Source organism: Bos mutus, chromosome 5, assembly GCF_027580195.1.
Source record: "Bos mutus isolate GX-2022 chromosome 5, NWIPB_WYAK_1.1, whole genome shotgun sequence".
Lineage (NCBI taxonomy): Eukaryota > Metazoa > Chordata > Mammalia > Artiodactyla > Bovidae > Bos > Bos mutus.
Window position 1 is genome coordinate 29,229,999 of NC_091621.1, and position 12,244 is coordinate 29,242,242.

Here is a 12,244-nt window from a genome sequence, read left to right on the forward strand (position 1 = left end):
AAATGAAAGCAATATGAAAATTCATAATATTAAATTTCAGACAAACATTTTTGTTAAAATCAGATTAGAGTCCATTTGGAGTGAATTGAATATTTCCATTTAAAATTTGCATATTATTTTACGTTAGGTCATTTTTAAATGTTTTATATTACCAACTCCAGAAGATGGATAGCAATTTCATTCCTGATGGCAATGAATTTCCTTCTTCTGAATTTTTTTAATAGGTGCACTAGGCCTTCCAATGAGGGGGATGAGCAACAATACCCCTCAGTTAAATCGCAGCTTATCACAAGGCACTCAGTTACCGAGCCACGTCACGCCAACAACAGGGGTACCAACAATGTCACTTCACACGCCTCCATCTCCAAGCAGGTATTTATATTGATGGACCAGAATATTTCTCAAAATGTATCTTTGTAGAGTAAGCGAGCTTTTTAATTTTTTAATAAAGTAACTATTTATTTGATTTTCTGGTTCAGTGCCTTTCACTGAGGAAAAGAAAGTTGATACCCTATGCTCATTTAATTTCATTGCAAATTGATAAGTGTAGTGTAGGATGCTTTTTATCTTGCAGCTAGCATACTGGTTATCAGCTGGGATGGGTATCAAGGATTAATCACCACCTGGGGAGCTTTTTTTCAAAAAAGCAAACTCTGTTTCTCAAAGGAGAATGTGCAATTTCAAATCACTCCTCAGATGATTCTATTTATTGCTCCCTCACCACACATCCATTGTTCTAGTGAGAATAAAATAAAGCAGATCACAAAAATGATGCATATTAGTATTAAGATAGAATGACATACATTTGAAATGAAATTATTCAAAATATATATGTGAAATATGTTTGTATTTTATGTGATAGTCACACCAATAGTTCTCTCATCTTTGCTATCACCATATATTCTTCTATAATTTGCCCTTTCTTATTGGTTTGTTTACTTTGACTTTTCAAAAAGCTTTTTTTCTTTTCAAATGACCAGATAAAAGAATTAAATGAATAAAAATTTACAATGCAATTTGAACGTATATCTGAAATTCTAGGGTTAGGTCAACTGATTATTTACAGAGAATTTTAATGAGTGATTATAGAGAGCTTATTTAGTATACTGGACTTCTTTTTCAGGGGTATTTTGCCTATGAATCCTAGGAATATGATGAACCACTCCCAGGTTGGTCAGGGCATTGGAATTCCTAGCAGGACAAATAGCATGAGCAGTTCAGGGTTAGGTAGCCCCAACAGAAGCTCGCCGAGCATAATATGTATGCCAAAGCAGCAGCCTTCTCGACAACCTTTTACTGTGAACAGGTAAGATATTTATTGATACTGTGTATAATTGTTATTTCTGGGTATTTTCAAATTTGCCTTTTCATATTCAACATTCTGTTCTTGAGTCTTGGCTTCTGTTTCATAAGTATGTTTCATCATATATTTTGACCAAAGCTTCTCTTTTTGTTACACATAGCAATTTAAACTCCCAAACTTAAAGACATACTCTTCTGAGAATCAGTTTGCTTTTTGTTGCTGTTGTTAGAAAAGGATTGTTGTTAGGTTGCCTACCAGCAAAATTTTTGTTGAAATGTCCTTCCTCTATTAAATGAGGCTGGTCACCTGTGTGGTAAGAGCTCCATATTTATGAATAGCACTGGAAATATTATTGCCTTGCTTCATTTATCCTTTGGTTAAGTTCCTTTTCGACCGAATTTCTGTTTTGTTCTTTGGAGACTTACTGACCAAAGACTTTTTGAAGACTACATCTGTAGTATTTGAAATAGTGTCATGTCCTGGGATTTAAAACAAAAAGAAGAATTTGTGCTTTTCACTCCTTTTTTTGCACTGTTATACTGCTATGCATAAAAGTTAACAATATGAAAAAGTTACATATTTTGTTAGGATTTTAAAGCTGTTCAGATAAGTTCTATGAGCATTATGTCTGTAATACAGGGCTTTCTTTACTGTGAAAGTGATATTTTAGTTTGATCTTTTTTTAATGGGCAGCATAGTGGGTAAAGGATGTAGGTGCTATCATGATACTCATTTAATTCACTTTCTCTTATTTAGTACTTGTAAATTCTGAATAAAAATAGGTTATTAGCACATTTCCAATTTAATGTTCATCCCATAACCTCCAGTTCTTACTTTAAGACTTATATGAGCATTTCTTTTATAATTTTGGCTGCTCTTTTAATTTTTACCAAAGTTATTTCTGTAAAGGGTTCTCAAGACTCATCTTCTTGACAGTTTCCTAATCATGTAATACTTCTTGGGCTTTAACACATCTTTCTGCATTCTTGTAGTATGTCATTGAATGTATATTTAAATTTTTGCTTTCCCATGTTTTTTCACATTCTAGTTGTAAATACTTTGCTTGTAAATTTTCTTATAAATTGTCAATGAAGTGTGGGTCTCTGAAGCCCTGCTTAGTACTATTGATAAGATGTATTATTATGGAATGTTTTCATCTCTTACTGCTTATTCAATGTTTGAGGGTAGCTCTATCGTCAGCAGTTCTAATATGCTATTAAACAAAACTTTCTGTTGACTTTTCTGCTCTTCTCCTAGAGTATTGTTTCACCAGCTGCATTATTTTATGAAAATATTGTTTAGCTTTGGCTATAGTTAGTTTTCCAAATCTAGGCAAAAAAAAAACAAACCCTGTCATCTTTGATTTAACCTTACTCATAACACTAATACAACTGTCTTTTTATCAGACTGTTTGATGTTAAAAATGCATTCTTTCATTGTAGAACTTGCATTAACAGTTCTTTTTGATGTGTTTAATTACTCTGACCTCACTTTAAATTCAACCTTATTTTTTGTTTGTTTTCCCATCTTTAGGCTTGTGTAGAAAAGGGAGGCTTTGATTAACTATTTATTACCAAGTACCTTAATTTAGAATTAAGGGTACTATGGAGAGATTTTTTTTTAAAATAACTAAAAGATACACTTGATAAGAATGATGTGTTTTAGAACACTGAATTCAGTTAAAGAAAAGCACCATTTAATTCAGGTCAACTAAACATTTATTGAGTGCCTTTTGTATCCTCCTGAATACTAAGGGCAAAGAGATGCAAACGTGTGTCTGACATGAACTCTATCCATTCTAGTTGGGAAAAGACAGACTATATGAATGAAAACCTTTTATGAAAAGTAATAATAGCACATTTTACCAGTAGTGAAAGAAAAACAAATATTCAAGAATAGTCTTAAACTAAATCACCTGTTTTGAGTTTAGTTACTTCTTTGAGTACATTCAGTAAGTTGACTCGCCAAGTACACAGAATGATACCCTTAATCTATTTTCCTCAAGCCTTATATAAATTCTTTGCTTTTTGTTTTTTAACTGATCGTTTTGGTTCTCAGTTGTTCATGGAAGGATTTTAGGGAACCTTTAAATAAAAATATTCAACTCAAAAATAAAATTAGTGTTTGTTTTTAGACATGTTGTTTTATATGAGGAGATCAAAAGTAAACACTTGTTTTTCTTCATCTGAAAGTTAGTGTTCTTACTGTATATCTAAAATTATTTTCTATGTACCCAGTATGTCTGGATTTGGAATGAACAGGAATCAGGCATTTGGAATGAATAACTCCTTATCAAGTAACATTTTTAATGGAACAGGTAAGCTTATTCTGGAGCTAGTACCCTATAAAAATATGATAGATCTTGAAATATAAAGCAGTTCAACATACTAGTCTTAAAATAATTAAAGGAATTTTTGTGTTTAAATGATAGAACTTAATTTAGGGGAGAATTTGACAGGAAATAGGATTTAATTCAGTCAGTAGTTAAAAGATAGTTAAATATATTTTTTCACTTGGCATGGTATAGCAGTGTTAAAACCTCAGATTTGTTTCCTTAACACCTGGAGAAAGCATGAATGTTAACTTAGTCTATATTTGTGCCTCAGAATCTTTGCTTCAAGAGCTTTTCTTATCCTCATTCCTTTTACTGTAGTCTAAACTAGGTTGAGCGTTGTGGCATTCTGGCTATAGAGACCCAGGTTGAAGAAACCTTTAAAACTATATGGAGCACTTACAGTTTTTTCTAATAGTTTTAATAATACTAATTTTTACATTTAACTCATAAATTTTTAATCCGGTTTTATGTGTAAAATTCAAAATTTAAGTACATAGAAAGCCAATTCTGATTTTGACAGTAACAAATTTTTGCAGTCTATTGGTTTCTTTTATCAGCTGGCTTCAGACAGAAGAGAACAGGAGGCTTTGTTACTATTCTGCTTCAGGTTTTATCTTCTTCCACACTTGCCTCCAGACCCTTTCCTGAGAAAGCAAATGAAGGATGTTGTCATAGGAGCAAAAATGAGTATGATTGTTGAGAGAGGAATACAGTAAAGGAAGTGGAAGGTGAAAGAATGATCAGTGAAACGGGGTGTGTGTGGAAGCATGAGAAGATTAGCACTGAAATGATAGTTCTGGCTATCGGCTTTTAATTTTTCAACATTATTGTATGTTTAGTAGCAACCTGGATTGACCAAGTGACACTTCAGAATTTCAGTTTTTTGCATTTAAAGTTTTGTGTTTTGATATGAAGTACCATATTCCATTGTTTCTCAGAAGCACTTTTTTTCATGTTTAAAGTGAAAGTGAAGTCGCTCAGTCGTTTCTGACTCTTTGCGACCCCATGGACTGTAGCCTACGAGGCTCCTCCATCCATGGGATTCTCCAGGCAAGAATACTGGAGTGGGTTATTTAAGTATCTCTGAAATTAGGATGCATATCATAATTTAATTAGCTAGGTTTTTTCCCTCATAAATGAACCGTAAAGTGACAGTGTGTCTCACAGTGCCATCTTATATTCTGAAATATGGTTTATACACTTACGTAAATTTTACGTTTATTTTTTTAAGTCATTTTTAACTAAGTATATTTTACACTAGGAAAGTTGTTTCCAAGTCTTACCCTAAAAATAAAAATTTGTGAGTTAATAGTTTTTAGTTATTTTTAAATAATATATGCCAAATTTAAACTCCATCTTAAAAGTTAATGCTTACTGTAAGTTTATAGTTAGAATTCATAATCAAGTAATTCAAGAGAGATTACTTTTTAAAGTACTAGATAAGCTATTGATATGTATTGTTGCCTTTTTATATAATGCATGTTTAGAATTCAGAATTCATAAGCTGCAGTTTCTTTAAAAGCAGTGGGTTTGAATTATTTTATCTTTTACCCTTCATAATTTTAAATTGTCACCTGACTTGGAACTGTTTTCTATGAACTGTTTTCTATGTAACTGTTTTCTATGAACAGAGTAATCTTAGTTGTTTCTTTCTGAGATCCTTCTAGTTATGAAAATTAGAGAAAAATTAAAATAAACTTAAAGAGGGGGCAAATAAATTGAAAATGGTTATAATACACTAGATGAGACAAATCAAAGAAAAACTATAGTGCATACTAACAGTAAGATAGAAAATAAATTCTTCAAAAATTAAGAATATAATATTGTTAGAATATTAGAATAATTAACACATTGAGAAGAGATCAAAGTAATGATTAAAATAGGCAAAATAGAAATGTTGGATTAAATTTTAGTTTTTAAAGGAAAGAAACTGATATTTTAAAATTCAGAATGAACAGATATTTTATTTATTCAATTTATTGAGCGCCTACTGTGTAATAGGTAATATAAACTTCTGGGCTTTGTGTCATATTCTCATACAATTCACTCACCAGACATGGGAGCTCTCCATGTATCCTATGTTCTGCACCCTACTTACACTCTCAACTGCAAAACACACACACTCACATACTCACATGTATACACATTTGTATATGGAATAGGCCAAAGAGACCAAAAATATCCTTAGGGATTCTGTTCCCATTGCTTGTGCCTCAAATATGATTCAGACCATTTGCAGGAGGCACTGTCATTACAAATGTCATAACATTTCACCAGTGTTAGAAATGAAGCTCCAAGCATTCCAGATACAACCTCTGTTTTTGAATATAGTGAAAAGAGCAATTTTATCACAACAGTCTCCCCTCTTACTAATCAAGTTATAGGTTGAGTACTTATATAACTTGAGTACCATCTTTCACAGGGGAAATAATGTACCACCTTACTCCTTATTATCTATCTTAAGTCTCTAGGATTTGGGATTGTTATTATGTAGTAGATACATACTGCTTTGCTGAGTTGTTCATAAATTCTTTCACGTGAAGTCAATCCACAAATATTTATTGTACATTTACATATACCAGGTACAGTGCTGTACATTGTTTAGGAAGAAGACACTGTCATTTCAAATTTTATTATAGTTAGTAATAATCTCTTTAAAATGTTTGTAGAGCAGTAACTAGTTTGTTTCTTCTTATTTAGATGGAAGTGAAAATGTGACAGGATTGGACCTTTCAGATTTTCCAGCATTAGCAGACCGAAACAGAAGGGAAGGAAGTGGTAACCCAACTCCATTAATAAACCCCTTGGCTGGAAGAGCTCCTTATGGTAATTAATTAAGCTTTTTATGGATGGCTAGTGAAAATTTTCTGTTACACACACACACACACATATGTGTATATTTGCATGCATGTGTGTGTACACACACGGATTTATGTGTTTTCTAATCAGAGCAATGTAGTTTTGTCAGAGTTGATAAATGCAAAGTGCTTTTTCTTCCCAGAATACCATGATAGCAGAATTAAATGGGAAAACTTAATTTGTATAGAAACCCCAAAAGGAAGTCTTCATTGGTATTCAGAAGTTATTTTCTTCTGGCATTTCTGCCTTAGTACACCTTAATAATCTATGGTTTGCCTTTGTTCAGTTCATCACACTTTTTTTTTTTAAGAATACATTCTCACATTCCTAGTAATTAATAATGACTAACCATACACTGATGATTTTTTCTAAGCCAGTTTCTCAACCTCCACACTACTGACATATGAATAGTTTCTTGTAAATGAGAGGCTGTCCTGTGCAATACAGAATGTTTATCAGCATTCCTGCCCTAGCCTACTCAATGCCCAGTAGCACCCCAACCCCTACTCCCACCCTTTGTGCACGCCCCCCTCCCTGCCCCCCTCCTCCCCAGCCATTGTGACAACCACAGATGTTGACACATGTCTCATGCAAACAAAAAATCGCCTCCTGTTGAGAACTGCTTATGGGTCATGTATATATAGTTTGTGTAGACTCTTGGTCACCACTAATACCCTTTTTCACTATCTTTAATAAAAGAGATTTGGCTAGACATGGAAATTATGTAACAGCAATGTAACCATATTTTTTTGTATCCTTTGCACATAATTGTTTCCTTTTGGTAGAATGTGATAAAGACTAATAGCAAAAACAATGAACTTAAAGGGATCATTTCATCAGTTCTAAGATACTTGCTTTTCCCATTTTCAACCAACATGGTTTTATGTTACTTTCGGAATATGAATACAAATAATAATATGTGAAGAAGGGAAAACTTTATTATTCACTTTCAGATGTTTCCTAATTAGCCTTCCTCCCCACCAAAAAAGCAAAAATGATCTGCCCTGGAAGTTGAGTACCTAGCTACTTGATTCTCAGTTCAGACTCTAATGTTTTTAACCTTTCCTCATAGGTCCATTTTTTCATCCCTTTAATCATTCCCGTTGCTCTCCTTGGACCATCTCTAGTTTCTCCATATCGTTCTTGAATTGTGGAGCCCCAAACTGGATATTGTTCTCCAATAAGGGCCTGACTAATGCCAAGTATAGTGGGAGGATTACTTCCCAGTTCTTGCATGTTTTACATCTATTACATGGAGTCCAAGAAAATCTGAAATAATATGGAGTTGTTTTATAATTGATTGCAATTTGCTCACTCTGTAAGTCACTTTCAAGTAGAATACTGACATTTTCTTTAAAATTTATTCTGTTCATTTGCTATTTGACAATTAACTGGTATTTATAGTAACTAGTCAAATATTTAAAGCAAGCTTTTAAACAAAAAGTTTTAGTAATTGTTACCAATATCAGATTATGTTTTTTCAGCATCTATGTGTGACATTAGATTAGAATTATGGGATTAGCACTTATTTCCCTTGTATTATTTTGTATATTTTAGTTATTAATCAATTATATAAAATTTAGTTATTCATTGTTATCCAGAATACTAATTTTTTGAAGTGTGTTTTCATAGCATAATAAAAAAAATTCCTTTTGGTATATTATCATGAGGGAAGTTAACTTTTTATAATTTGTAGCAAAATTTCATAAATATCAATTGCAATTCTCTGGATTATTTTCATTATATAGTTGGAATGGTAACAAAACCAGCAAATGAGCAATCCCAGGACTTCTCAATACACAATGAAGATTTTCCAGCATTACCTGGTTCCAGTTATAAAGATCCAACATCAAGTAACGATGACAGTAAATCTGTAAGTAACTGAGAATTATCTATGTGAGTTACATAGTTTTTTCCCTTCAGATTTCTCTTATATTAATAGTTTTATAGTCTGTATTAAGGACACATTAAATACTATTAGAAAATTATTTATTTTGAATATCTGTAGTAATATAACTTCTGAAAACTGTGGAAAACCTTTGTAACTTAGAAGATAGCCTATTTTTCTCCTATTTCATATAGGTTTGCAAATTTCTGTTGAACTTCTCAGAGTTAATGTAGACTTTTATTATAGTCCCTGTCAGCTGGATCCCATGAAGTTTGATATTATAGCCTTCTAAGGAGCTGTGTTTTTCTTGAGTAAGTTTTCTCCTTGAAGAATCTTTATACACATTTTTATTCCTGTGTTGATTCAACCAACTCAGCTTCCTGTTTCTGACTTAACGATTGTGTTTATTTCTTCCACATTTCAATGAAAATAGTGCTTTTGTGTGTGTGTGTGTGATGGAAGGTGTATATTGTTAAAATAATTGATAAAGAAGATTATTGGGTAAGAATTAAAATAGATATGAATTTTAAAGATTCATATATTCTGATTTACCTTGGAGGTTTTTTTGGTGCTATTTTAGGTAATATACTATGTTTAGTTTGTCTTCTAAATAAAGGTATTGAGAAATATAACTTCAAGTGTATCCTGTAGCAAATAGTTCTAAGATAGAGAGATGGATTTTTTGGTCTGTGACTGAAGATCCGAGATAAATAATATTTTCCATATATTTCTTGTCCTTTAAATGCTCAAAGGTGTATAATACAGGGTTTATTTGTATACCATGGAACAATTGTGGAGACAAAAAATTTCATGTAGAACTTGAAGAATAGACAATAATTTACGGCCAACTTAAATATAATAAAAATGAGTAAAAAAGTATTACTATATGAACTTGAAATTTTTACACTTAACAGATTTTAACGTCACATTTAATTTTTTTTATCCTGTTAGAATTTGAATACATCTGGCAAGACAACTTCAAGTACAGATGGACCCAAATTCCCTGGAGATAAAAGTTCAACGACACAAAATAATAACCAGCAGAAAAAAGGGATCCAGGTGTTACCTGATGGTGAGACTCTATAGAATATATCAAAGATACTATAGAATTTATTTATTTATTTCCTTTTTCCTAAAAGATAGAAACGACTATGTTTTTCTTATCCAGGTCGGGTTACTAACATTCCCCAAGGGATGGTGACGGACCAATTTGGAATGATTGGCCTGTTAACATTTATCAGGGCAGCAGAGACAGACCCAGGAATGGTACATCTTGCATTAGGAAGTGACTTAACAACATTAGGCCTCAACTTGAACTCTCCCGAGTAAGTTTTTTTCTTTTCTTCTATATTTGTGTATAATACCTCCCTACAGTTTTTAATGTATGTGTTCGAATTGTATCATCTTCTACCACTCATAGTTGCTGATATCTGCTGACTCTGGGTCATCCCCTCTTATGTTAGTTGCTGTATCACTCTCACTTTATAGTAATATTCCTCTTATAATTTGGCAGTTTCTATATACACATATATAGTAGAAGGCAATGGCACCCCACTGGAGTACTCTTGCCTGGAAAATCCCATGGACAGAGGAGCCTGGTAGGCTGCAGTCCATGGGGTCGCTGAGAGTCGGGCAGGACAGAGCGACTTCCCTTTCACTTTTCACTTTCATGCATTACAGAAGGAAATGGCAACCCACTCCAGTGTTCTTGCCTGGAGAATCCCAGGGACGGGGGAGCCTGGTGGGCTGCCGTCTATGGGGTCGCACAGAGTCGGACATGACTGAAGCGACTTAGCAGCAGCAGCAGCAGCAGTCTTTCCTAAACCCTGAAATCGCAGCTTTTTGAATTTCTCTCCTCCAGAAATTTTACTCTTCACGATACCTCAGCTGCTCACCTCTAGTCATCCCTTTGACTTTGTCGTTTTTGGTAACCTCAGTTTGTCTGTAAGATTGTCTGTGCTGCCATGCTGCTTCATGTTTTTCATTTCTCAGTTGTTTTTGTCTGTCTCCCTCCCAAACCACCATCCTCAATCAGAAAGTAAGTTTCATGTTGTTGATGATCTTTGTTAGGCTTGCTAATGTATAAGCACCTAGTGCCAGGTATATAATAATAGATACTTTGTAAATGTTTGCTGAATTTGAACTTTTGTTTGTAATAATTACTTTTTTTCTGGCTATAAAAATGGGAAAGTAATTTTACTTGAAGACATAGTATTAATGAATTTAAAGCATTCTGAGTTGAAGTAGTTTTTATATATACAAATGTGCACATATGGAAGTATATTTTTTAACCTTGTTTCAGTTTCCTGCTGTGTAAGTCATAGTAAAACCAAGAAAAGAAATTGAAAGTTTGAGGATGTGCATCTTAATGTATTAAGTCATTGTTTTTCCTGATTTCCTAAAATAAAATTAGAAATCTCTTTTTCTGCTTTGGACTTCAGAATGGTTTTTTTTCCCCTTATTCAGAAATCTCTACCCCAAATTTGCATCACCCTGGGCATCTTCACCTTGTCGACCTCAAGACATAGGTAGGATAATCTATTTTTGTTTAGACCTTTAAAAAATGTGTTTATAACTGAGAATCAGTTAATAAGGCTTTTTTCATTTTATTATCCAGACTTCCATGTTCCATCTGAGTACTTAACGAACATTCACATTAGGGATAAGGTGAGTGTAGTTTATTATTCTACTCAGTCAGCATGAATTTATCTGTTTTTAGGTACTGTTTTTCAATTCTGACAGCATAGTTTTTTGAAATAATTAGCAGTGGTCTCAGGGGTATGTTTTTGTATGTCCATTTTGTTATATGTAACAATTTAATTTCTGTTTTTGTTTATAATCTTGTGTTTTGATGAGGTCTGGGTTATATTTTTTAAATATTTTAAAAAGAATGTTAGGACCAGTAAAATCTTTTTTATCGTTGTTAATAACAGGGTGTAACCATAACCACAGTTGATGGGAACAAAGTAACATGGAAAATTTGAAAATTTCCTCCTGATATTTTCATTTTATGTATCTATCAATAAGAAAGATTTTTCTTTATGAATACTACAATGTTTTTAATGAAAAAAATACATTACATTTTAAAGCTATTATCTTTGACTTTTTTGGCTTATTTTCTATTTTTAATTACCTAAATTTCTAGTAATAGGTAACTATTAAGAGTTTACAGCTTTAATCTTTTTATTATTATTCTAAGAAAGAAAACACTTCTGCTTTAGGGGACTAGATTTTGGTCATGTGAAAGGATACGTATAATTTGTTAAAAATTATATATTTGTGTTACGTGTATAAATATGTATAATATAAATATATATAAATAGTGTCCTGCATCTGTACCACGCAGTTTGTGTAGTCAAATGGATATTGACGTTGCAGATAGGCAAGTAAAGAGAAACATGTATTTGTCAGTATGTCTTGAGTAGATGGAAGACAAGAAGTATGAGGTAGAGCTAGTTTTTTCTGTTTATGGATTATGTGATTTGCTGCCACTTCCACGATAGCACTCATTTATTGCTCCAATTACCTGAGCGTTCCAGAACCTTTTCTTGTAATAATTTAAGAAATAATGCCTTAGGATAATTTGTCACATTGAAGACTGTTGCTTGAATGGGGATAATATGAGAGGAGAGAAAAATGACATTCCAAGAATGTGTAACAATAACTAAACAAACATTTAAATACAAGTGTAAATAAAGAGATAAAAAAATATTTATTTTTAATGTCAGAATTTGAGACTATTGAACTTGTGTTTGATAGTTTGTTAGGCGGTTGTTTCTCCTCTGTGGAGTGACATATAGAGTAGCCATCTTTTAGTCATCCATTTAAACAAAATAAAGAATGTATCCCTTTATGATTT

At 32.6% G+C, this 12,244-nt stretch overlaps 1 protein-coding gene across 7 annotated transcripts in view; it reads left to right on the forward strand.

Moving 5' to 3' along the window:
• The window catches only part of CNOT2 (CCR4-NOT transcription complex subunit 2), a 132,036-nt gene that overhangs the window by 110,189 nt on the left and 9,603 nt on the right, over window positions 1-12,244 (forward strand). For all 7 annotated transcript variants that reach the window (XM_070370601.1, XM_070370598.1, XM_005887720.2 and 4 more), the window contains 9 exons: window positions 225-372; window positions 1,124-1,306; window positions 3,541-3,620; window positions 6,339-6,464; window positions 8,246-8,370; window positions 9,337-9,457; window positions 9,554-9,710; window positions 10,852-10,913; window positions 11,003-11,052. In XM_070370601.1, coding sequence (XP_070226702.1) covers window positions 225-372; window positions 1,124-1,306; window positions 3,541-3,620; window positions 6,339-6,464; window positions 8,246-8,370; window positions 9,337-9,457; window positions 9,554-9,710; window positions 10,852-10,913; window positions 11,003-11,052 — 1,052 coding nt within the window. The remainder of the gene's footprint in view (window positions 1-224; window positions 373-1,123; window positions 1,307-3,540; window positions 3,621-6,338; window positions 6,465-8,245; window positions 8,371-9,336; window positions 9,458-9,553; window positions 9,711-10,851; window positions 10,914-11,002; window positions 11,053-12,244) is intronic.